The 27,787-nt window shown below is 38.8% G+C and overlaps 2 protein-coding genes across 2 annotated transcripts; one reads left to right on the top strand and one right to left on the bottom strand.

Annotated features, from left to right (window-relative positions):
• Window positions 1-50: 50 nt before the first annotated feature.
• Window positions 51-13,416, top strand: acp2 (acid phosphatase 2, lysosomal). The gene is made up of 13 exons (XM_085151114.1): window positions 51-224; window positions 2,168-2,263; window positions 2,586-2,672; window positions 2,931-2,991; window positions 3,082-3,173; window positions 3,260-3,358; window positions 4,699-4,788; window positions 5,382-5,465; window positions 5,558-5,606; window positions 8,540-8,628; window positions 8,785-8,891; window positions 9,007-9,182; window positions 9,292-13,416. Exons 1-13 carry the CDS (start codon window positions 135-137, stop codon window positions 9,435-9,437), a joined length of 1,266 nt encoding a protein of 421 aa, XP_085007240.1. The 5' UTR covers window positions 51-134; the 3' UTR covers window positions 9,438-13,416.
• A 1,316-nt stretch (window positions 13,417-14,732) lies between these two features.
• Window positions 14,733-27,627, bottom strand: gpr137c (G protein-coupled receptor 137c). The gene is made up of 8 exons (XM_085151113.1): window positions 26,898-27,627; window positions 19,844-19,893; window positions 19,425-19,532; window positions 19,134-19,272; window positions 18,310-18,459; window positions 16,770-16,895; window positions 16,554-16,678; window positions 14,733-16,465 (listed from the first exon to the last, which is right to left on the bottom strand). Exons 1-8 carry the CDS (start codon window positions 27,270-27,272, stop codon window positions 16,183-16,185), a joined length of 1,356 nt encoding a protein of 451 aa, XP_085007239.1. The 5' UTR covers window positions 27,273-27,627; the 3' UTR covers window positions 14,733-16,182.
• Window positions 27,628-27,787: the final 160 nt, after the last annotated feature.

The following is a 27,787-nucleotide window of genomic DNA, read 5'->3' as shown; positions in this document are numbered from 1 at the left end:
ATATTGCCAGTTTATTTTACGACTTCCGATGTAATTCTGCTGCTGACTTGACCCAGCGCGCACAAGAGAGGAAATCGAGCCAGTTAGCCGCTGAAGCCAAGACAGGTTATCGCTCTGCTGACACAGACAGAAACATGCTGCCAGCTGCGGTGCTCTTTGTTTTCACACTGACCTGTGTGTGTGGACGAGCCGCGGCAGAAAGAAAACTAGTGTATACGACTGTGGTGAGTAACGTTGAAGGTGCTGAAACGCCGCGAAAGCTGTGCGGAATTCCACAGTGTGTAGACGGTTGCGGAACTACATTTATAATTTAGGAGGTTTTCTGTAACCATCGGTTACTTGTCAACATTTATGGTTTTCTGTCTAGGAATGACATCTGGCAGAAGTCTTTGGAGTCTTTTAGAAACATCGGCATATAAATAATACATTCACGAATAATTATCATTAGGAAATTAGTAGGTAGGTTAAGTGTTTTGCCTCTCACCAGTAGCTAGTATCGTATTGAACTAGAAGGCTGCAATGCTAACCCGTTCTAAAACTGCACACTGAAGGAATATGTCAACTTCAAAGTATTAGAAATTGTCAAATGGCACGGTGTGCACTGACTTCAGACGAAACCACTACAGGAATCCTCACTACATGCTAACTCTGTTAGCAAGTGTCTATCATTACTTTAGTAAGAAACCTGAGGTGTTGTGGGCTGTAATGTTAATGTCACTGCTGGCACAAGAAGCTGCATAACCGGCCTTACCTCTCTGACGTGACAACTTAGCGAACTTAATGAAGTTGGAATGAGCTCTGTCGATACACACTGTTTTATTGGTCCTGTCAGGTGATTGTTTGGCCAATAGTACAAACACTAAAAAAAAACCTGAACAATTAATGTGTAAATGTAGGTCACAGTGATGATAGTGTAGAATGAGCCCAATAGTCAAAGAACAGATGCACAAACTACAAAAGAGCCAATATTTACAGATGATCGGGAACACCAGCATGCCCCATTAAAGAAAAACAAAGTGTTTAAGGATAAGGAAGTTATTGTCTTCAAGAGGCAACAATGAGCTATACACTGCAAGATGTACTGTTTTCTGTTGTCTTCCAGTCCATATGTGTTTCGCTTGCTCTATGGGTGGTGCACATTAGGATCTTTTTTTTTTTTTTGCATGTCTAAGACTACCAACTGAAAAGGGAAAGTTGCCTGTTTTTTTTTAACACTTTGTGTATTGGGGAGAGCTCCAGGTCACATGTTCCCAATGGGTTTTTCCAGGCATTGGCAACAAAAATGTTGCCATAGTGTGAAATAGGAGATCAGGATATACCTGGACTCATTCTTAGAAACTTACACGGAGAGCCAAGACTGTATTGTAGAACAGATAAGATTAGAAAGGGATAATCCACTCTTCAAATAGAGTTGGGACACTTGTGTAAACTAGAAAGCAGCAGATCTCTAGAGTGGTTTGAAAGCTGAAATTTAAAACCATTTGATGTGTGCTGTAGGATGTTTGGGTGAAACTGCTTGTAATAGGATCTCCTTCACTTGAAACTGATCGTAATGAACTCTCATACCAATGTTAGTGTTCATAAAAGACCTGCTTCATAAATACAGGTTTCACTGTAGCCTTCTTATTATTAAATATGACACAAACTGCATTTAGTCGTTATCCGTGCTGTTTTTAGGGAACTGGTGTTAAAGCCATTTGTCCTAATGGTTTGACATTATAGTGTTTGCTAAGCAGTTTCACGTGTCTGCTGACTGGGTGTTATGTCCACCAGTGATACTGTTAAAAGTAGAACAAAGGTTTTGTCGTCAGTATATGCAAGATAAGCAGCAGATGTTGCAAACAGTGTTGTGCACTGTCGGGCAAATATTTTTCCTAAAAAAACCCAAGCACACACATTTTCTACCTGTTTACTGATTTACAGTTTCAGAACCACCAAGAGTAAGAGCTTGTTTCGTTTTAATTCATGCAAAGCACCTTTGGTAGACTTTAAAAATACGTTTATGAAGATGGAAAATAATATTTCATGGTTTGTCAGGCTTTCAGTGTGCGTATAAATGATACACAGAGCACGCTTTGTGCAGCTTTGAATATTTGAAAATATTAAAATATATGTTTTAAATGGCAGTTTTTCATGACACTCTTTCTTTGACTTCTGTCCTCTCCAGTTGTTTCGGCATGGCGACAGATCACCAGTCAAAGCCTATCCCACCGACCCCCACCAAGAGAGCGACTGGCCGCAGGGCTTTGGTCAGCTGTCACAGGTATAACCAAGACTTCTTTTTATGTAAACTGTTAAATCTACATTTACTACAGCAGGCAGTATTGTGTGTAGTAGAGCTGTCACACAGCTAAAGCTGATACAGAAAAATCTGTTCAGGGTACAAGCTAGATTACTGTTTTCCAAGTTTGTACAAAAAATAAAAGATAAATGAGATAAATACAGGTCATGCAAAATGTTGCAGCCAGGCTCCTGAGCAACACCAACCAGCTGGCCCACACTACTCTGATTTTTAACATACTGCATGATTTTACAGTTCTGCTACTTTAGCCAGAGTGTAACTTATTTCATATTTGTCGTTGTAGATAGGGATGCAGCAACACTTTGAGCTGGGCCAGTTTCTGAGGACTCGATACGAAAACTTCCTCAATGCATCCTACAACCGGCACGAGGTGAGATGGAGCCTCCTTTTCGCTTTTAGTCCACATGACAAGTCGTCATGAAGCTTTTATAGTCAAACTGTGACTCTGGTTAATATTTGACAGAAGAGGCCTCTTCAGAGTTCGCACCAGCGCACAAATTCCTGTAATATGACGGAAGAGTGCCTCTGTTTTTGTGCAGTTTGTTTCTTAATATTTAACTTTTGACTGTTGATATCCTAAATTTCAACTATAATACATCTTAACATGCTTAATGCCTTTTGTCTTCAGATCTTAGTTCGCAGTACAGACTACGATCGCACCCTTATGAGTGCCGAGGCCAACCTCGCAGGTCCGAAGACCTCTTCTTTCTAATATTCATACTGCTGTTTCTGGTACTCTTCTCATTTGGCGTGCCATATTTTTTTCCCCCCTCATCCAGGTCTCTATCCTCCCAGTGGCCAGCAGGTCTTCAACCCTAACCTGAAGTGGCAGCCGATACCTGTCCACACTGTGCCGCAAAGTGAAGAGAGGGTTAGTGCATGAAGTCACTGCTGTTTGAAGTTGTTTATGTTTGCGAAAAGTTAGTCGGTGTCTGAAATGTCTTTTTTGTTTTTTAGCTTCTCTCATTTCCTTTGAAAGACTGTCCTCGTTACCAGCAGCTGATGAATGAAACCGAACACACGGAGGAGTTTTTAAACGTTACTGCAACATACCAGGTACCGCTTCTCTTCTGTAGTATATCTGTCCATTACTGTTGGGTCAGACGTATAGACTCAGCTTTAATTCAAGAGATTTAATATAAATAGTAATGTATTAACTGTTTAGAAATGCGCTCAGTTTCATGTTTTTATGCTTATATAATGATAGCTAATTATAAATATAAGGAAATTAAACAAATGAAATTAACTTTAGACGTTTTCTCTCATCAAATGCTGTGAAAATGAGCCACACCTGGCCTTAAAACAGATCATTGGCCAATCACCTTTAAGCATGTAAAAATCGACTGTATATGTTTTTTTTTGTTTGTTTTCTTTAAGTGTAGTTTTCCTAAATGATTTATATTTTAGTTTTGTTAGAGAAAAAGTGAAAGCCTGCTTTTCAGTCATGCAAGTGCATACTTATGGCTTTCATGGAAATTGAGAGGATTAGCAGCAGCTCGGCGCTGCTAATGAATTGCACTTAATCAAGTGTGATCACCCCTATAAAAGCAGAGGTTTTGGCAGTTGAATGATCTGGAGCATTTTAGCTATTTTAACAAAATGCTGGAATCTTCCCAGCAAATTCGCTAACAAATTCAGTTAGCATGTTAAATGTTAAAGTTCAGGACGGTAGAAAAATGGTCATAAAAATGACTGAACAAGTACGGCTTATTTGGAAAGGTTGCTAGAAGAAAACCTCCTGACATGGCAGCATGACTTAGGTTTGCAACACTGTGTTTAAATACATCACAAAGCTTTGACCAAAGTACTAAATGAAGATGTTTGGCCATAATGCACAGCACCATGTTTGACAAAAACCAAACACAGTATATCAGCAGAAATACCTCATATCAACTGTTAAGCATGGTGGTGGAGGGGTGATGATTTGGGCTTGTTTTCCAGCCAGAGGACCTGGGACCAAGAACTTCTTTGTGTACCAAAGTACTCCAGAGCTTGGCTGAAACAGGTCTTGTTACAGTACAATTATCCCAGGCACACTAACAATCCTGACAAACAAAAGAATCAATGCGTTGATAAAGTCCCAGTCAAAGTCCAGACCTCAAACTGGCTGAAATAAGACCTCAAAGGGTTTTAAGAGAGCTTTGCAAATATCCACAAACAAAATGAACGGAAGCAATGTTGTAAAGAACGGCGACCCAAAGAGAGACAAAGTCGTACAGAAAATGATTACTTCCAGTCTAAAAGCTACTGAATCATGGGTGTACTTGGTTTTTAAAAGAATGCATACAATACCGTGAAAATGTTCTTTTTCACATGACTGTAAATGACTTTTTGGAGAATAAAGAGTAAGAGTTGGAGGTACACTGTTCACGAGTCTGCTTTGTTCTTCTCTTCAGGATATCATAGAGTTGGTGAGGAACAAAACGGGGCTGAAGGACACCACTGTGGAAACTGTCTGGAGTGTGTATGACACTCTCTTCTGTGAGGTAAGAACGCACACACACACACTAAAAACACCAAGGGAAAGCCAAATTCTCCGTCAGCCGGTTTGTTGAGTTTTTATTTACAGCAACAACATGTCAGAGCAGAATAGACCCGGTTTTAAATGATCCAATGTTTTCTACTGCTGTCAGATATGCAGCTAAAAGAGGCCGTCACGTTGCTTTAGTTTCAAAATAACAGCACCGTGCTAGTCAGGACAAATCTCATATGTCACATGAGTTTTATTCTAATAACTCAACTGACCATTTTGAGGAAACGATGAACAGTCTGGGTAACACAATGTTTGAGGAACAGCAAAGTGCTGCTCACAGCAGTTTCACATTTTTCTTGTCTCACTTCCTGCATTTCAGCCTGACTTTAGGTGGACCGCATGAGCAGTGGCGTGCCACTGTGACACTGTTCACACTTTTTTACTTTTAGTGAGAATAAAGTAAAAGGTGCCATTTATACACCAAATGGTGTTAAATTTCATTTGAGCAGAGTACAGCTGGGACACAGAGTGCAGCCGCTGAGTAACTAAGTAGGAAAGTGTGAAAAAACTTGTCTTTATGTCTGTCTGTGTTTGCCTCCCCCAAAGTCTCAGCACAACATGACGGCTCCTGATTGGGTCTCGCCTGACGTTATGAAGAAGCTCCGAAAGCTCAAAGACTTTGGATTTCAGGTAAAAGCTGTGGTTCCATCTCAGCTTTCATTTAAAGTTTCTGATCTCAGTACTGATGTTTACTAATATTATCTAATGTGACATGTTTGCAGGTCATATTTGCGGTGCACGAACAGCAGGAGAAGAGTCGGCTGCAGGGAGGTGTGTGTCTGTCTGTGTGTGGCTACCAAAACTAAATTTGTTAGGTTTCAGCGTCAGCTGTATGTGTTTGTGTTTGGGTGTCTTGTTAGAGTTTTTAGAAGAACGAAATGAAAAACATGAGAACACTTGTTATGATCAGTGTTGGGTAAGTTACTGTAAAAAAGTAATTAATTACTAATTACTTAGTCAATATTGTATTTAAAATACGTATTTAATTACTGTGTCAGAAAAGTAACTTAATTACTAAATAAGTAATTTAACTAAATACTTCTTAAAATCCCTATACACCTTGAGTGGGCAAACAATAGAAATTAAACTCTTTAAATAATAAATACATTTTTTTTAAAGACGGAGACTCTACAGTACGCAGCGGTAGCATCTCTTCCACAATGTAGCCTGCAATCATTTTTTTTAAGCTCACCTTCAGACGCTTTCTGTGCTGCTGAAGTAAAATCAGGTTTTGCCTGCTTAGCAGGAGTTGCCGCGGTGTTATCCATGGATGATGAACAAGAATCACTCAGAAGTGTTCGTCTATGCTCTCGTGTCAGGCGCTTCAGTAGGTTAGTCGTGCTATTAACAGCGGCCTCCCCAGGACATAGCTTACATATTACTGTAATATTCTTGTCTGCTTGTTTCAGAAAAGTGAAGAGACGGGAATATGTCTATTTCAAAAAGCAGCCACTCGCTTCAGCCGAGTCGGAATCTTCCGCTTTAGAATACGACTATGCAGCAAACTGGCGCGAAATGACCTGCACCTGCACTGCAACGATGTTAAAGCGGCAGAGTTTACTTCTACGTTTAGAAGATAAATTATTGAAATTAAATAATGATTTTCAGCGAGTTTAATTATTTTACAATGTAACACAAGTACATTGTAAGTAACTGTAATTAAAATACCTAAAAATGAACAGTAATTAGTTACTCTACTTTTTCAGTGGAAAAGTAATTTAATTACAGTAACGCGTTACTTAGTAACACATTACACCCAACACTGGCTTTGATGCAGGAATACTGGACTCCATCTGCAGTAAGTACAGATAAATAGCACTCTTGGATTGGATACTTTTAAAACTCCCGCCTCTGAGTACAGTGATATTACAGTTGCTTTGTGTTCGCTCCACAGTACTAAAATATAAATATAGTATTAATAATTTAGCATTAATACACATGAAAAATGATATATTGACACAAAGAAAGCCATAAAACAAATTTTGGAGTATATTTGTAAATTCTGTTTCTAAGAACAGTAATTAGTTCATTTCTAAGGAGAAATCTGTGAACTCTGCACCGTGACTTGGCATGGGTCTTCTGTATTACTTTTGCATATGTGAAACGTGCAGTTTCTGTAAAATTCAAAAACGGAAATGTGATTAAGGCTACGTCCACACGTACCCGGGTATTTTTGAAAACGCAGATTTTTCTATGCGTTTGCACCTTTCGTCCACACGTAAACGGCGTTTTTGGTCACTGAAAACAGAGATTTTTAAAAACTCCGGCCAGGGTGGATATTTTTGAAAACTCAGTTTTTGCATTTACGTGTGGACGAGAAAAACGGAGAAAACGCAGCATCAAAGGTGTGCGCATTTTTTAACGTCACACTGTGCGCCACGTTATTGTTTCGGTGAAATGAATTTCTACAATACTATAACTGTTAATTGTTCTCTCTGCGGTGTTTAAATGCTTACATATACACACACAGTTACTGTCCCTCCACACATACGACTCGGTTCTGCTTCTATGCCCCAGCTTTGTTTACTTTTTCCCACCGAGGCTTCTAGACTTCTGATTGGCCAACATTTCTACATGGTTAGGAATATATCGCCACCTGTTGCTTTGGCATGTTCCTAGCAGCGTTTTCCTTCATTTCTGCCTTTACGTGTGGACGGGATTTTTTTTTTTAAATGAAAACAGAAAATCTCAGTTTTCAAAAATACCCGTGTACGTGTGGACGTAGCCTAAGATAAGAGCATGCTACAAAAACAGTACGTAATGTGCTCTTACTCTCTGGTAACAAACATGTAGCACTGAGTTATAGAGACAGGACTGTTGATCACACTTTTAGATTAGATATAATGAAGATTTCTGCTTTCATACAGAGTCAGCCTGTGGTTGTTTACAGCCCAGTTCTCAGTGTTTTTTAGAATTTAATTTGTGGGATAAGTCACCTGACGTTGGTGTTCTAGGGTTAATCTGGCAGTAGGTTAGAGTAGCATCATGAATGTGATAAATTAAAAACAGCGGTGCTGTTGATTTTCTCATGGTTTTTATATATGTAAAAATATGTTAAGAGTAGGTGAAAAAACCCAACACTAAAGGGAGTATTTGTGACGGCTTGATGATGATCTGCAGTGTGTTCATGTCTAAAGGCGCATTTTGTCCTTTTTAATCATTTTTTTGAATAACAATGGATCTGTGTTACACAAAGTCTTTTTTCTGTTCAATTTATTTATACAGCACCAAGTCAAAATAACAGCCACCTCAAGGCGCTTTATATAGTAAGGTAGACCCTACAATAATACATACAGAGAAAACCCAACAATCATATGACCCCCTATGAGTAAGCACTTTGGCCACAGTGGGAAGGAAAAACTCCCTTTTAACAGGAAGAAACCTCCGGCAGAACCAGGCTCAGGGAGGGGCGGGGCCATCTGCTGCGACCGGTTGGGGAGAGAGAAGGAAGACAGGATAAAAGACATGCTGTGGAAGAGAGACAGAGGTTAATAACAGATATGATTCAATGCAGAGCGTCTATTTTCACATAGTGAGTGAGAAAGGTGACTGAAGAAGTGCACACAGCACTCACTAGAAAGAGCAATAATTGCAAATGCTGGTTTGTTTTTTCAGGAGATTTATTAACAGTATTAAAATGATTCGAGCTGTCATTCATGGCTACAGGATTAAAGGGGTAATTGTATCTGCTGTCTGTCTTTCAGGGATGCTGCTGGGTGAAATTGTGAAGAATCTTTCCAAGATGGCCGTTCCAGACCCAAAACAGCAGCTGAAAATGATGATGCTCTCAGCGGTGAGCTAGTTTGAAGACTTATCTGTAACTTATTGTTTTGTTTTTTGACTGAGCCATGTTAGCAGTCTCCCTGTTTCTGGTTTTTGCTAAGCTAAGTAAGCTAGCTTAAGCTGTCCTATACTATTCTTTATATGCGTGTGTCTGTGTGCCTCACAGCATGACACCACTGTAGCCGCTCTGCTGGCCAGCTTGAGCGTATTTAATGGAATACAGCCGCCATATGCCTCCTGTCTCATGATTGAGCTCTACAGGGAAGACCACGGGTAAACACACACACAAGCATCACAGTCAAACAGACTCCATTGAGTTGATAACAGTAGATTTAAGTGGGATGATGGGACTTTGAATTGTAAAAGTCTCTGTCTCGTGTCCACGCAGCTCTGCTTCAGTGTCCATGTTTTACCGGAACAACACCAACATGCACCCGTACCCGCTTCAGTTACCGGGCTGCTCCCTTGACTGCCCCCTGGATGAGTTTGTAACGATTACAAAGGTCTTCATCTCAGACGACAGAGACAAAGAGTGTCAGCTCCCTTCAAAACACACAGATAAACGTGAGCACTTCACACATAATAAAACATGACACACTTGACTGTAAACATTTAAAAAAATATAGACTAAAACAGTTTTGCACCATTTTTGCATTCTTCTTCATATTTGCAGTGGTCATCACCAGCCTGGCTGTGACCGGATGTGTGCTCCTCGTCCTCATTGTCATCCTCGTCGGCGTTCTTTGTCGGCACAAGGATCCAATAAACAGCCGGGGATACCAGCATGTGATCAACCAGGAAGGCGGAGAGGATTCCTGACAGAAGCACAAACTCCTTCCTCGGAGATCTCCAAATCTTGCATCTTGGGAGACCAGCGATGACGATGAACTTTGAACTCTAACCCACCCGCTCGCAGAAGATTTCAAACTCAACCCAGAGAACAACTCAGCAAGACTTTAGATCTCGAGATGAAAGCGGAGAACATCCTTGGTTTTGACATTCCTTGAAAAAACTTTTTTTTTAATTTACATTTTTATTGCTAAAGACTGAAAATATAGATTTTTTAATTGAAACTAAATGAGTAGATTTTAATGAAACGTGTGGAGGATGGGGTTGGGTGTTGCATTTTAAGAATCCAGATTTTTATAATAGCAATTAAAAAGACAACAGCTGTGCTGTGAAAAATGTTTTTTTCTTCAATAGGTCAATCAGTGCGCGGCCTCATTCTGGGCATTTGCAAAATGACTCATTTACAGATGCTGCTGCTCACTCACTTAATAACCCCGCGGTGACGTGGCATTACATGGTTAATGGTAAGGACCCATCACATCTACCATAGTTGCCCTCACAAACAGCAGTGCACACCCATCTAGTATACACAGTGACAGGGCTGTGGTCGCGCCACAGTTTGCGCATAACACTACCAATACAGCAACCATAATGGGCAGTTTATGCACTGTAGCATCATGACTAACTGCTAGGTAAGCTAACCATGTCTTGTCAGCTCCTCTCCAGCACATCACATGTTACATAACCCCACTTGCTTGTTTAGAGTACGTTCAGATTCACCGAGTGCCACACTGGGAAAATATATGCCTTACACAGTCATTTCATGTAGCCATACATTTGGTCTCCATTAGCCCTTCAGCCAGTTCACAAAGAGTTTATTAGCCCATGTTAAACTTAGTTAAGCAACATACTGCATAATGATTACAGTTCTCAAAGGTGGCAGCAATACAGCCCATTCACAGCATCATGCTTCACAAGTGTGAATCTGAGCAGTACTGCAAGTATGTGCCGCTGAATAAATCCAAAATATATCCTGATGGAAAGTAATTAATCTTGCATAATATTAGTGCAAGTCTTACTTAACAACCTGTTTCTCTGTGTTAAACGTGACAACTTGATGACTGTTGAGGTGTGGAGGTGCACTTATCTGTTTGCTTTGGCATTTGCATGGTGCTTTGCAGATCAGTTAACACTGGATGGGGTAAAAGCTGCAGCATTTGGTTCTATTAATTTACTAAAGAGGTTTAATCCAGCATATGTCTTCTTGTAATTATATCATTGCATTCTCCTGGATATTTCTAACTGCAAACCTGTGTGTTTGTACCAATGCTTTCATACATCTGCCTCTCAGTGTGTGTATGTGTTGCTTTTGCACACTGGGGGTAATGTTGATTCATTTCAGCTTTGGATCTGTTTTGACTCCAGCACCTAATGATCAAGATGCCTTGTATGTTTTTAATAATATGGTGTTTTTTATGCTGTTTGTAATTTTAAATCTTCCATCTGTGTTTGATTTAATAAAGGGAGGTCTGTCACTGAATGCTGCCAAGCACATTGGCAGCTTGGCTTAAGCCCAATGTTTAATCTCTTTGCAGCAAGAAACCAAAATAGTATTCTTGGAATTACCAAGAAGAATCATTAGGGTTTTGGGTTTTTTTTATGTTTTTGTTGGGTTTTTTTTTTGTTAAAGGTGTAATCTGAGTGGGGTTTTTTGCCCCCCCAGCTTCGTTTTTAATCGATCCATTTATGAAAATGTCGGAACTTGGGAACACTGGAAATGCATCTTTGACTCTCTGCCTTATTTTTTAAAACTTTAAGTCATTAAAACCCATTAATGGTATCTCACAATGTTTTACAAAAAGAAAACACCCTGTTTTGGATGAGATTTTTCAGGCTGCATATAAAAGATGGCCAGAGCTTCCACCCCACCACCTTTGTTATAGCATTCATGTTACGTATTAATTACATTATGGACGCCCAGACGCATTTCTACAACAAGCACGCACACTGGGTTGTAATGCAAAACCAGTTGAGTCGTGGCAAGTCCATCTAAGTAGGTACTAATGGAAAAGTGCCTTTAGAAATACAGTGTGTAAAATCTCACCACTAGATGTCAGTAGATGGCAGTCAACTAAATTCTGTTTTCTTGCATAATCCTAGTTTTGAACTGGTTGCTGGCATAATCTTAGTTTATAATTCAATTCAATTTTAATTATATACAGCGACAAATCACAACAACAATCGCCTCAAGGTGCTTTATACTGTAAGGTAGACCCTACAATTTGTGATCTTTAAATTAAGAATAACTTACAAGGTGAACTACATATATGGCTGTTCTCCAGTGACATACTTAAAACGCAGTCAGGTGGAACAGCGATGTCCATGTTGGTTCCTTTATTCCAGATGGTGGGGCAGCATGGCAACTTTGATAAATCTGTGCTCACTCCTGTGTCTTTTTAATTGATTAATCCTAAGTTTATGAGAATGCATTAGTTTGTTGGGAGACATAATTACACACTAATCAATGAGTAAAAATGTAAAAATCTGGTAATTCTTTGTTTTTACATTCATCGGGCCCCAATATGCCCCAATATCAAAGAAATTAAAAATGTATGCTGTGGAAGAGTTCGGGTCTTAGGAGGTTAAGGCAGCTGAGTGAAAATACACTGGGTTAAACAATGAGACTTCAGTAACCAATAGGTGATGTAACACTGGCTATGCCCATGTTATATTTGCAGTCTGTTTTGCATAAGTAAATTCAGGAACCAAATTTAAGTCTGAGCCACGAGGATGTGTACTTTGGACTTGCATTTTGCAATTAATAAATAAATAAAAGAATGGACATTTGCTAAATGAGCCAAAATGTGCTGTCATTTTTTGTGTGCACAACATGAAAAGAAATTACATATTCCAGGGAAAATGAGACTTAAATCTCATCAGAAGCTGTTTTGGAAGATTTCCCCTTTGTTTTTGTTTTTTAAATTAACACTTTTTCAACTGCTGAATAAATGTTTTCTGGTGCTACATCTTGCAGCTCTCTGAGAAATAGCTAGCATCTCACCTTCAGTTCAGATCATTTCCATAATCTTGTTAGCTGGTCAATTCAGCCTCATGATCTGCTGTGTGTACTCGTAGGCGAAGTCAGAACTGGTCAGATCCATGTTAGCAAACATAATGAGGACCTTCTATACATGAACGATTTCCATCATAAAAACAGTGTAGTAGGCCTTTATTCAAACATGGTAGTGTTTTTCTTGCATACATCATTAGTGATCTCTTGCACAGTAGGTTACATTCATTATGGCCACAGATGAAACAATTCATAACATGAAACAGTTATCACTGCTTTTTTGTAGCAGGAAGAGCAAACACCATTTTTACACAAGTATTACTAGCTTCAAACGAAAATAGGAAACTGAGTTGTTGTGCACCGTTTCAGAAACATGCATTCTCCACTGCAGATGAACAGCTGGGCCAAAAAGAAAAATGAGAACTTCATTTCTTTCATTGTGTTTCAGAATATCCAGTATAACCTGCTGAAGAAGTGATGGAAAGCATGAAATGCAATTGAAATGATTTTATTGCTAATTTGTTCCACAAAAGTGAACCAAACATAGACACTTTCTTGCTTCCACCCCCCCTTTGGTGGTATGAAGTTTGCATGGTCATTTACAAGTCTGTTGAAGTGTTCCAAAACCATGTGGAAACATTTTTTCTTTCAGTCAGAAGAGATTGAGGGATTCTGATTTGTGACCCGGGTCATAAAGCAAAAAGGTTCCATTAAAAGTGAAGCTTACAGGCTGCAGTCTGTTATGAGATTTGGAACATTTGAAACATGAAGAACAATGGGGCAAAAAAATTAACTGCATAATCTGTTAGACAGTAAAAATTAATGTAGAATAAACAGTAATGTAGAAAAGCATAAGATCACACACAGACTCAAATTACTTCACACACGAATTAGAAATTACATAGCCAGACACAATTAACAACATCATTCAACCTTTTCTTTTGTGCAAAAATATTTTCCTTAAGGAATGAAACTATTAGATATGACGACATGTGATGGCACATTGATGTTTTCCTTTCCAAAAGGATAAATAGTAAAATACAGAATAAAGATGATTACTGAAGAAAATACAAGGTTTGAGAAGAAAAACCTACATTCAGGCCCTGAAAAGCTTTTTTTTTTTTTTTTTTTTTTTTTTTTTTTTTAAATTGAAGGTGAACTTCTCTTCTTCTTCTAAGTGCAAATCGTCGCCTCACAGCTCGCAGAATTAGGTACCATAAAAGTTTTTGGTCACGTTTCACCTAACCTTTCCCTTCCAAACGAACAGTAAGGGCCAAGTTATAGTCCAATATTGGATGTAGGCCACATATTGATGATATAATGTATTCACTATCTCACATAAGAATATATGATAGAATTTTTGCTCCAGTCTTACATTTTTACAAATTTCCATTTTGTGATTTTGTCCAAGGTTGCCTGGATGTAGCTGTTAAATATTTGTATCTAACATCAGCAGTTTCATCAACATCGGCATTCTCTAGAAGCCAAGCAGATTTTGTTGAAGTCTGGCTCGGGCAATAATCTGTTAAACAGTCTTCCTCAACTGGGCTGATTCTGTTGAGATTGATACCCATACAGCTGCTACATATAAATCTGACTGTTTTGGGGGGGTTTTCGTGGACATATAACTCTTTAAAAAAAAAAAAAAAAAAAAAAAAAAAAAGAGGGCCTATTACAAGTTAAAGAATCAATCTATGACTTCATGTCCACAACATATGTGACTTGTGTTGAAGTAATATCAGCCAAGTTGAACTAGCCCATATTTTGTAATACCAATGTCAAACATAAGAGGGCGCTCTGAGTCAATCAGGCAAGTCATTAAGTATGCATTCGTTTTAATGGCAATCTAGATGCCTCTTGAGGACACAAGGGTGTGGCTAAACAGAAATGTGAACCTAATTCAGTACACCTGTTGTTAAAATGCTGCCTCCTGGTGGTGAAAGTGCTGATTTAACTTTTCAGAGGGTAATGACAAAAAGTACCTTTAAATGTAACAGTATTTTGCAAGTTTTGAAAACTGTAAACTTATTTGACCCAACCAACATTACGTGCCAGTAAAGAAGTGGTTCAGCAGCTTAAAGTAGCAAGGTTTTGATAGTTTTTGTACACCTTTCTATTTGTGTGGTACAATTTAACGGAAACATTTTAACAAAAGTAATAAATTTGCCTTTAAAAACAGATTCCTACCAATCTGTTTGGTGAAGGACTTGGTTATGAAAACACATGAAGCTAAGGAATCATTAGCTTCCTGCATTTTCTTGGTCTCTGCTAATTTTCTTGCTAAACAGATTAACAAAAGTGTCAGCACTCGGTATGACCTAGCACTCGCTGAATCAACAGTCACTGGCAAATTAGCAAACGCTAATTCCTGTCAAAACTAGATTTTAAGAGTCTTTTGCAAAAGTACATAATTTCGTTTTCATAGTGAAGCGTTACTCCTATGTTTAAAGGGTTAGATTTTAATGGCCTAGCTTATAATGGTATTATGACAAAGGGTTGAACTTTCCCAAGAACATTCTCTATAGCATAAGAGGATTGTGAAAAACCATTCCCAGATCTCAATTGTGGGAACAAATCTCTGTAAAAAAAAAAAAAAAAAAAAAAAAAAAAAGTATGCATATGCATATGTAGGAATGTGTAGGCTTACAAGATTTCTGGTTTCTGTTCATAGTCCATTAGCCAAATAGCACTGGCCAGTTTAATTTGATTAGGCTGTTTTTGCATTCAGGTGAACCATCTGCGTGGCAAATAAAACAAGGAATGATAATTAAACTTTTTATTAGCTTCATCTTTCTTTCTTTTTTTTTAAATGTAACTACATCAGTACACAGTGGCAGGCACACAAAATATTTTTTTCCTTGTTAGCTGCTAGCCACACCGTTCTCTCCTGCAGCTACCTTGTCAAAAGGTTTTAGCTATGGCTACAGCTGATGACTCTTGTGTTTGCGTAGCCATTTATTTAATAACGCTTAAGAAATATTTCACTTTCAGAAAAGTGCAAAGAGGTGTTAATGTGCAATAACTGAATACTGAATTGGAGAACATAGAGGTTCTTCTTTTGAAAAAGCCCACCTGCAGTGCTGTGCCCTTTCCCAACTTAGCCTACTGCCAATTAAAATAATTGCATTTTTACGATTCTATTGCAAAAACCGTCACATGATCCAAACAATAATTTGACAAGACGTCCCGAACTCGTCACTGTCATACTGTTGCAGATTCATGATTAGCCACTTTAGCTTACATACCTGCTTGATTATCGTACATATGCCAAAATGAATAGTGTCTGAGTGGAATTTACCAGGAAAGGGTGATGATTTTTCCAGTTGATGATTGGTTCCAATCTCAAAAAGTTATTGACCAAAATATTAAACAGCAAAAAAGCATCTTCATTTGTAGGCATATTAGCCACTAGTGCTGCAAATTGTTCCATGGTTCCTGTTTAATGATGGCTTTCAAAAAGCAAGTAGTCATGGTGTGCCAACCTTATACCCCCACATTTCTCCAAAATTATTTGGCGAACCAATTATGATGCACAATTTGGTCCAGAGAAATTTTTTTGTACAAGTACAAGCTATGACGCTGTTTGTTAAGCAGAATGCAGACAAGGGAAAAAAAACAAAACAAAACAACATTTTAAGTAATTAGTCCCTCTTCTTTCTTTTTTTCCCCCCCTTTTCTTTTTTTAAACTTTATAACCACTCCAGCTTAATTCTGTGGGGTGGTGAAATATGTCTGTGATCCGCAGTGATAATTCTGTGGCGTAGAATAATAGTTACTGTGATGGTGATGGTGGTAGTTGTTCTGGGGGGTGGAGTAGTAGTTGTGATGGTGGTGATGGTGACTCTGGATGTTTCCATAGGCAAAAAGGAGCGGCGCAGTGGAAGATGGTGGCTGCTGGGCAGATGACACCCCTGCTGCTAAAGGTGCATTACATTGGATGGAGCCATACCAACTAGATGCTCCTGGTTGGGGTGTGGTGGACAAGAGACTGAGGATGGGACAGAACACATTTTTTAAATGACGAGCTTAACATGATTTAAAAATGGTGTCTTTTAACTTCAAATGTTCATGCCCACCTGGCCCGATCAGTCCTGTTATTGATGCTTCTGGACAGGTCGTCATCGCTGTCGTACCGCCGGGGATTGTCAAAGAAATAAGCCCTGGAGCTGAAACTATGGCTGTTGATCATGCCTCCTGGAGCCTGAGAGATGCAGACATATTTAAGTTTTGTCTCAAATTTACAACTTTTGAAAAAGTTCACATGAGACAGTATTTTTAACTTCTTAGTTTACCAGGTTTTGGTTGGGTCTCTGGACTCTAAAGAAAACCACCACTAAGCTGGTAGGCAGCAACTCCCAGAAGAACAGAATGATCCCAAACACAATGTAGGCTTCACCGCTGATCTCCTGTACGTCAGCCTTTAACAAGAACACACTGTATTACAGATATTTTCTTTGACCTATAACATATTGAAAGCAGTAAATAACTGAAAAAAATTTATTTTATTTTTTTTTTAAAAAAACCCTTAAAATATCGAAATAATAAAGAAGGCCGAGGACCCTAGCTACAAAAGTTCCAGTTTGTAGCTAGCGTCATGTAGCAATTATCACAGCTTAGCCTAAATACTGGGAGCACGGAGAAACTGCTAGCCTTTATATATTTAAAAATATGGCTTCCAACTACCTACAAATTTACACATGTACCTTTTTTGTAGAAAGAAAAAAAAAGTTAAAAATATTTACCAAATTACCAAACCTCAAGTTTCTATTCCTTTCAGTTTGTATGCTAAGCTAAGCTAGTTAATTCCTAGCTCAAGCTAAAATAGTAGGTTTTAATTTTATTAAGTAATTATCTCATTAACATACGTTTAAAAAATATTATTTTCCTTGTTTACATAATATTAGAACAGATGGGTGGGGTCTCATGGAACTTAAAGAGACAGAGGTTAAAACAGCATATTTCTATCAGACAAATACCACTCATGAATCATGCAAAGCCTCTAGCACCCAATATGGGATGATATTGTCAGCCAAGATTAGGTGCATGCTAATCTATCATTATCAGCATTTATAATATTAAAAAAAAAGAAGAAAAGAGGTGAACCACCACCACACCCCACAAAACCCACCCCCAAAACAAAACAAAACCCTTCAACCATGTTTTGACTGTTGATGTTCCATGCTGTATCCACCAGAGGGCAACCTTGATCATCATTGACAGCAATGCACATGTTTAAAACTAATGAGAAAATAATAGCTGAAAGAAGTACTGGTTTGGTTTATATCAGGTGGGCTATACTTAGTACACACTTATCGAATAGTTTGGCTAGTAATTTAGTGGCAAATAATCTTCATAGACAGAAATACCAAAATAAATAATACATACTATTATCATTATCATTAATATTATTAATAATAATAATAATAATAATATTCACACAATTGTTGTCCGTTATGTGTATGCGTATATCTTCTTGTGATGTAAACTGAAAGTGCTCAGACGCTACACAAGGGGACAGAAGAATATCGGACTGCCAAATTAAAGAAATAATATCAGATTACGCTCCTGTTAGAGATCTGTTACTGTTTGTCGTGTGCAGCACCTGCCCACAAAATACACAATGGAATGATTTAAAAATCTCTGTCCATCTCAAAGCCTGAACTCAGATGTAGGTCAGTTCACACAGATACATAGTTATTTATAGCAAACAAAGCCCTTTACCCCATTAAGTATCATCTTCCCAAATCTCCTTAGATGGACTGTCTGCGCGCGCACACACACACACGCACACACACACAATATATCTATAACTTAACACACATGATACAGTACCTGATCAGAAACACTGTACCAGCCATAATTAAAGGGACTGAATCGGTCCTGTGGGGTCAGGGCCACCACCACCAGATTATAACAGGCTCTGGACATGAAGAGGAGAATCACCATGGCACCGATGGCTGTCGCTTGGCACACGGATGTACCCTAAAGGAAGAATTTCTGTGCTTATTACAAGTTCACGCATCAGCTGGCCGGCTTTCCTGTAATGTATTGTCAGATGTGGGCCACCAATGTGATCCACCAGTACAACAGATGCTTTAGCGTGACAGAAATGTTTGACTACAGCCAAAGATTGAATTATAGGAGAGATATGATATTTTCTCATTGGATTTCTAAGGTTGCGTCCAGAAAAGCATCTTGTTCATTCATTCACTATTCCCTGTGTAAAGTTTACTTTATAGTTTTTATACTTTGGTAGTGTAAAATCATTTCAAATTTTGGGACTTTTGGGTTAGGAGGATAAAATATCTCAATCGTCCCCATGTGGCTGGTTGCAGAATAGCTGATAATATTTGTTTTCCCTGATAAATTGTTTTTTTACGTTATGAAGACAGTTTATATCATAAAAACAATGGCAGACTCCTGCAGATGGGACGAAAATATGCAGGTTACAGTTTTCTTCACTTCCCAAACACAGTGCTGTTGGAAAGTGGATGATCTGAAAACACTGAATGATCAGCATCAAAATTATTAATTCCTAATATCTCACGTTGTTGAGTATTAACTGTATTTACTGATTAGAAGAAAGTAATATCAGTATCTAAAGAAAAAGCAGCTGAACAATTCATGCTTTTTTCTTTTCTTTGTTTTCCTTCTACCTTGGACTCGAGATAAACGTTGGCAGATGACATCTTGGCGATCTTGAAGATGCACACAGCCAGAGATATGGCACACAGCACAAACAGACTGTCGTTGATCAGGACCCGGGCCAAGACTGCATGTCTGACACTCCCATCACTGGAAACACAGAGGTTATGCTAATGTCTTTCAATACTGGGATAAAATTCAGAATTAAAACTGTGCTATGAATGAATTTTTTCTCCGTTATTTTCAAGTAAGTAGAAAACATTCAATTGACTGTTTTGTTTTGATTAAAGGTTTTTGTGTACCTCGGGGATTCAGAGTGTTCAAGAGCTCCTTGCACTAACAGTGCACAAGTCAAATTCACCACCAGGAAAAATATACTGAGACACAGGAAGAACAAACGTAGGGGAACCCTGGAGAGGGAAACAGACAAATACAGACAGGCAGTAAAAGGACGGCCAAAAATGTGACTTTATTCACACACAACAACTTATTAATATTCATAGTGTTGAAGCTGCAATCCATCTGCGCGCACAGTTGTGTGTGTGTGTGTGTGTGTGTGTAAAGAATAAGAAAGACAAGAGAGACTCTAGCCATAAGCAGAAGAAGGATCTTATGACTTATTCTGAATTCTGTCTTAAATAATTAAGGTTAAAATTAATACTGCATAACTAAATGCAGTTTACTTAAAAACAGAAATATTACAGATTAAAAAGAGACTTACTTGTACTTTGTGAGCTCTGGTGAATACTTGGCTTTAGCTTTAAACATCACCTGAGAAAGAGACAATGATATCACTTTTATTACAATTATAGGGCAGATACTGTACATTAACAGTGTACTTCCAGTCCATACTGTTATCATTGACATTTAGTATAATACCTTTGCATGCTGTAGCCCCCTCAGTTCAGCCAATGTCTCAGTTTAGCCCCTCAAGCTGACTTTCTTCTCATTTTGCTGCCCCAATGATTGCAAATAAATGATTTAAACAACAGGTAGGTGGGGCTTCGGTGCTCACAGCTAGACATCTATGCCTGACCCAGCCATATTAGGGATACCCACTGTCAATTATATTATATAGAGCCAAGAAAAAAGTAAACTGTCTAAAACAGAGTTTAGAGCAGTTATAGTGACACCTTTTGGCTGATAAAGACAAAGATAAAGAAAAACATCATAGGGGCAAAGATGTTACTTCCACAGAAACCACTAACAGATATATGGACATATGGCAAGTCTTTTAATCTTGCCATATGTCCACTGTTAGCTTTTCTAGTAAGACATAATTTGGACTTTCTAGCTGAAGGTTAGACAGGATCACATTGTGTGCTTTTCTTTTATATATTGTTGATTTTAGAAATTACATTTCTGTATGTTTGGGCCTTTTATGACTCACTGATTGTCACAGACTGTCCCTATGGAGCAATAAAACTGTTCTCTGACACAAGCAGAGCCATTACAGCTGCACTTGCAAAACCTCTACTGGTTGGCAAGACTATCATGTTGCTTTAAATATTATCAAATTGCAACATTCACATTGTAAAGGCGAACTAGATGTTAGCCAGAAACTAAATGCTAATAACAACAACTGCTCTGCTGTACGCAGATGAGTAAATGAAAAATTTGTCTATAGCCATCTTATTTATATTTTTCATTGACACAACAGAACACAGAGATCATATAATTTAGAGAGTAGCAACACGAAACATTGACAAGTTCTTCAGGTTGGTGTGCACGGGTTAATAACATTTTCACCACTAAGGGTGATGTGTTCTTTTTCTTCTAACTTTTGATATTTCTTTGTTCTCTACCAACATTTATGTGCCACCAGTGCACATAATGTGCTCCCAATTATTAGCCTGTTTAACTCTTATGGTTCAAATTGGTACTGCATGACAGTATGACCCAGCCCCAGCTTAACTTTAGTCGATTACTCTCTACAACAACAGAAAGTTAAAGAGCCCCCCACCCCTACATGTCTTTGACTTTTACAGCTCTGGCTAATTTTATAAGCTAATTTTAAATTATTTTTAAACATAGGTACCCGTTAAAATACTTCATCACCTGTGACAATCATATTTTTGTAACATCATAAAAATTTGGAATATTCTTTAAACAGTAAAAACAGCTAAAAATGAAATAAAATAATGTTAGCTGTTATGCTATGCTATGCTATACTATGCTAACTGCTGCACACAGCATAAAAACAAGCTAATAAACTGCTGAGACCTGCACTACACAAGCTATTGACTCTCAGCCGCCTTGTTGCCAACATCTTATCAGTAGCTGCCTAAAAAACATTAACCTGTGCCCAAGTCCAGCATAAAGGTACAAAAGCTGGAACACCGACATCCACTGATCAAGTTCACTCGCTCCTTGGAATGAGTCCCTTTTCATAGATATTTAGCAAAAAAGTCTTTATTCAGCGGTTATGAGGTACAAACAGGGAAACGCCAACATTTGCTTTTGAGCAACGTTAAATGAAATCATAATCCATTTCTGACATTACTATATGTTACATTTGCACTGGATACACAGGACACTGACCCAGGCAACGCTGAGTTTAAACACACACATGGACACGTACACACATTATCAGTGAGCCTTTTGTGTGAGAATGTAGGCCAGGAGGAGGTAATTTGTAACCTAGAAATGAAGCATCAAGGCAACAGATGACTACCAGGGTGTGTACTTTATGTGCACTATGTTTCTGCATGTATGTTATGGAATTTAAAAAAAAGAGTCTATCTATATAAAATGTCCACTTATCAATACTTTGTCTTTATTAATAAGTAGACAATGAGATTAGTTCAATTTGTTCCTGTGTTTTCTCTCAGCATAGGAAACTCATCACTACATTACACTTTTTGTAGGAAGCAGAAAAAAATATGTATAATAATGGGAAGTACATCACATGTCAGGAGTCACAGCTGACTCATCAGAAAGACACTATTTCCACACATGAATGTCACACAGCAGTTGCATGACAATATATCAGACCTCAGCTAAAGAGGCAAGTGAACATTAAACAGTGAGGTGGAAAAATAAAATAAAATCATTGAATACTGTTTGAAAGAATTAGTCATGTGTTTCAATAGTAAAGCCCTGCAGATCTCAAGGTCTGTGATGATACTATGAAGCTCTTTTTAATGCATTTTCAGAAACGAAATCAAGTTAAGTCAGAGTATTTGCTGAGAAATGAATGCCAGTCTATCGGCATAGAAAATACTGGGTACAATTTTCAGGCTCGTGTGCAGCTCTGTGCTCTCATACAGGAGTTATAACATGAAAAGCGACACAACACACAGGTTTAAATACTGCTTTATGTTTAAGAACTGCTTTGCAAGATGGAGAAGTAGTATTTAGACTCTTAAATAAAAGCAATGACTCTGCAAAAGTAGAAATACACAAGTATTAGCATCAAAACATAATTAAAATACCTAAAATTAAAATATTCACTATGCTGGGATATAAACATTATATTACTGGATCAGAATTCTTAATTTGGACTTCATTTTAATGGCGAGATGATCTGAATTCCTTCTATTATGCTACATAATTTCATAAGAATATTATATATTAGCAGGTTTAAGTTTTAAAATCTATAAAATGCTAAATATTTCAATTACAAATGTTACAGTAGCCCTGGGGCATTTGTCACAACCCTAAGAGGTCCATACCTGGACTCAAAGAATAATAATTTCATTATTTTTGACAAGACATTTATCAGTTTGGTCATTTTTCAATAACAATAAGATTTTGTTTCACGTTTTTAAGTGTTGAGTTTTCTTAACAGTTTTTACAGTAAACGATATACTTTTGTGGGTTTTGATAATCAGCAAAATGACCCTTTATGAGTCACTATCACATGGTTAGTGAAGACACTTCCAGTTAACCCTGAGTAAGTGTCAGTAAGTGTCTGCCATTGATTTCCAGCATTTTTGGCTTTTGTCTCATTTACACAAGACAAAATTTGTCTGGGAGTTAATATTAACCAAAGCCATATTTCTGATATCCATTCATGCAAATTGTCACAAGGTAGTTTAATGCAGAAAACAAGCAATAAGCAATCGCAACCCACAAATTCCAATTCTTACCAGCTAACTCTGTCACTTTGCTTGTTACAAAAAATAAAACAAATAAAGCTGAAAGTTCGTAAAATTCTTCAATTCTTTACAAAGCACAGTTGAGTTCTTTGATGCTTCATCGCTGTGAGTAACTTTGCTTACATGCAAGCCAGCTGAGCCACCGCTGGCGTAGAGATATTGGTTATAGCAGCTTTAACAATGATGGTCAAACAGAAGAAGTGAGCAAAAAGTGTTTTCTGCTATCACTGAGCCTGCAAGCTTTCAGTTTGAGCTGTATACACTATAAGAACATATGATTCAGATATATTACTCAATGCTGGCCAGACCTGGAAATGTTCATTCACTGGGCTGGGCTGTCACATGATATTCCAACATGGGTATATTTAAATTTAGATTTAAATCTATAGTAACAACAAAGCAAAACAAAACTATATGACATGATTCACTTTTGTTATTCCAACACAAGGAAATGTAAAGCTAATTTTATTCATATTAAAAAGGAGCATAGTTTGTGTGCATTTACACTTAAGCAACAATGACTAATCAGCAGTCATAGGACACCATTGGTTTCATTACCAAACCTCCACTTAGCCAGTTGCATGAGCTTCCTTTTTACTCTCCCGGTATGTAAATGAGACATTAGTGAACCAGCCGAGAGTGTGGAGGTGCTTCTGACCAGACGTCAAACCACAAGCTGGAAATGTTTGTTCACTGGGCTGGCCAGTCATGTGATGATCCCAACATGCGTAGATGCATTTGGCACGGGCAGGTGTTAAACAACTGTGTCCGTGACAGCAAACAGGGACATTTTCTTGAGTCCAATCCACTTACTGCACAGGAAACACTAATGGAGGTTAGAAGCAAATGCAATCCACCTTCTCCCACTCCAGGACGTGAACCGAGTCTATTTGCAAAGCTTTCAAAACCAACCCAAACTGCTTCAAACCAGTCTGCTCAAAACATGTAGGCCAATGGCGATAACACTGGCCATATTTATTTAGCTGCACATACATTTTTAGAGGGAACCCCTGCTATTTTAGACACCGCGTAATGAAAAACTGGCTATATCAAAGTGATAGCTTTGATACTGTCACTTTATGACAAATATTTCAATAATAAGATTGAAGACACTTTTATATCCATCCATTAAGTATTGATGGAATACCACTATTACTATTTTTAGTAGTAATAGTATTGGCCAAGTATGACATTACAATTAGCAGCTGATTAGCTTAGCTCATCATAAAGTGTGTTTAGGCTTATTAGCATAACAACTAAAACTGCAAGCCTTAGTTTTTCCAAAAGTAACAAAAACAATTTAGAAAGCTTAATAAACCAAATATACAAGAACATGTATTTTCTGCATGTAAGGTTTCTGCAATTAGAAATGTTCTTAAATCTGAGAATGACCATTTACACTAATTAGCCACTTTAATAAGAATACCTGCTCTCATCCACCAGTCACATGGCAACAACTCACTGCATACAGGCATGCATGATGATCGAGACGACCTACTATAGCAGGGGTGTCCAACTCCAGGCCTCAAGGGCCGGTGTCCTGCAGGTTTTAGATGTGTCCTTGATCCAACACAGCTGATGTAAATAGCTAAACGACCTCCTGTACATGTCTTGAAGTTCTCCAGAGGCCTGGTAATGAACTAGTCGTTTGATTCAGGTGTGTTGACCCACGGTGATATCTAAAACCTGCAGGACACTGGCCCTTGAGGTCTGGAGTTCCCCACCCCTGTAACTAAAGTGTAAACGTGAGGATGTATCTAAGAATGGGAAAGAAAGTGACTTTAAATGCTGCATGATTCTTGGTTTCCATATAGGCTGGTCTGAATATTTCAGAAGCTGCTGATCTGCTGGGACTTTCCAGCACAAACACAGAGTGCCACTCCAGTCTTTTCCCCCAACATTAAGATAACAGGGTCTGAATTTGATGTAGACAACATGAAAACGTGGCTCAATCCTACCTTGTATCAACCATTCATGCTGGTGATGGGGTTTTAATGATGTGGGGATATTTTCTTGGCACTCTTTAGTCCCCATAGTACCAATGGAGCATTGTTAAAAATGCTACAACCAACTTGGGTATTGTTGCTGACCATGTCCATTCCTTTATGACCACACCGTACGCATCTTCTGATGTCTGCTTCCACCAGAATAACAATGATTTAAGCTTTGTAATAGGACAACTGTCACAAAGCTGAAATACTCTTAAACCTGTGTCTTCGTCACCAGATCTCAGTGCAATGGAGCACCATTCAGATGCGGTAGAACAAGAGAATCTCATGACTTTGCAGCAGACAAAATCTTCCGCAACTTTGTGATGCAATCATGCCAATATGGAACACAATCTGAGAAATGTTTTCAGCACTTTGCTGAGTCTACGCCACAAAGAATTAAGGCAGTTCTGAATGTCAAAAGAAGATTCAACCTGGAACTAGTAAGGTGCGCCTAAAAAAGTGGCAGATGAGTGAAATATAAAACAACAAGAGTCCAGCACGTTTTATCGTGCATTCTATGAATCTCTGAAGGTGAATAAATTGCTGCCTACACCTTTGATGCATGGTCCGCTAAAAAGTATTCATAATGTACAAGTATGTCTATGTGAAACACGTGATACTTGTTTATTGAAATACAACGCAAACACTGAGCTACTGAATCTGATAAACTATCATGCAGCTCTGAATTCATGACACACAGAAGATGTATTATCTGTAAAACCTTTGACATACCATTAACCTTGTGCCTGTCCTCTCTATGTAGCTCTTACTTTCTACAGGTGTGTCTTGTGATCTGTGCTTTCTGGTTCACCTGGTAAGTCTCTCTCTTACCAGGTCTTGGGTTTGCCCAAGAGACTGGGCAAACCCAATCTCTTTCTAGGCTGTCCAATCACCCTATTAAACCTGCAGCACAGTTATACCTCTTTCCCCCCCCATAAAGACAACATTTGACGACCTCTACTGTACTCTCAATGACCAGTTTTGACACTTCAGAATATATCAATAAAGATTTGTTTTGATGACCATTTGAATAGTTTCTGGGTTTTTCCAAGCGTAGAAACCACCCTCACTAATTTCTGGTGCAAACAGTCATTTTGTTCTATATGCAGGCCTAAAATATAACAGCAACCACTCAGTTCAGAAAAGAACTTCAAGCTACTCCGAATAGGCTTTTCTGGATGAGTTTGCGGTGTTAATATCTAGTTTAGAAAATCCAACATGATGCTCATTTTATGTATTTTGCTCCCCTTTAGAGTCCAGAAGGCTCTCTTTCGGTTGGGCCTACCTACCGTTTGACTGTCCAGTTCCTCTCAGTGTCTCGGTCATATACACCCTGTGTTTGTAACATGTGGTTTAAAAAGTTAGCATGCCAAAGTCCTTCAGCTCAAGCCTTCAAAGACAGGATTTAGTGACATCATAGTGGCAACATCCATATAGTCTGTTATTAAAACTTTTCAAACTGGCAGCACAAGACCTTAAGAGCACTGGATCCTTCACTGATGATGTGTTTTTCCAGTCCCTTGTGACTGACATTTGCACTAGACAGGTGGATAAAGGCATTCCTGACCAACTGTAAGTGCTTATGCTTGCATTTAGGGCCAAAAGAAGGGAAAACTGCAGTGTCAGCAGTTTTATGAAATCTGGTATCTCATACAAACCCTGTACATCACACACACACCCTTACCTGTGTGAAGTAGAGGTTGAGCAGGCAGAGGGTGAAGAACTGCAGGCAGCCGGGGCAGCAGTAGAGCAGCCAGTAGGCCAGAGGCTGCAGCTGGTTGGCCTGCACCACATTTTTAAAGTAGAAAGAGAACAGCGTCGTCCGCAGCGCTGCCCACAGCAGGCACAGAAACAGAAACACGCTCTGATAGCTGAAACGCTTGTGTCCGTAGTGCAAAATAAGCCAGAGCTGCAGGTAGACGAAAACAAACAGGAGGGAGTAGAGGACGGTGTAGACGGCAGTTAGACTGAGCTCCAGTGCTGGGGAGACTGCAGCTCCGGAGGACTCCTTCAGTGAGGTAAACAACTGGGAATGAACCTCCTCTCCTGCCGAAAACATCTCCGCCGGCGGCTCGCACTAACACATGAGGTGCAGTGAAGGCGAACACACTTCAAAGTGGGTCAGACCTGAGCTAAATTCACTGTGGGTGACAAAAAAGACGAGGGGGTGCGGGTGAAAAATTGCGAGAAAAGCAGTTTATTCTGAAAAGAAGTGGCATTGTGGAACTGCGCTGTGCTTTAAATTCGCTACGGGTCTGAAAACGAAAAAAAGGCTGGATTTAGTTTTTTTTTTAAAGCGCCAGGTTAAAATAACAAGACAGAGGAGAAAGAAAACAAGAGAGAGGTCCCCTTGTGATTCTCTGCAACGCTGCTCTCTGCAAAAAAACAACTTGAGGGAGGGGGGGGGGGAAACCTCCAGATCAGCTGTGATGCAGTTATATAGACCCGCCCCCTCGGTCCCAATTAACAGGGAAACTGGCTCTTCGCAGGCCGCCATCTTGGCTCCTCACCAGCCTTGTTTTATTGGAAAACATCTGACTCCTGAGCCGGAGGTTGTAGCTGGTTTCCGAACAC

The sequence above is a fragment of the Neolamprologus multifasciatus genome, chromosome 23 (genome assembly GCF_963576455.1).
Source record: "Neolamprologus multifasciatus chromosome 23, fNeoMul1.2, whole genome shotgun sequence".
NCBI lineage: Eukaryota > Metazoa > Chordata > Actinopteri > Cichliformes > Cichlidae > Neolamprologus > Neolamprologus multifasciatus.
The sequence above is the reverse complement of the archived record's forward strand: the minus strand, read 5'-3'. Positions and strand labels throughout refer to the sequence as shown.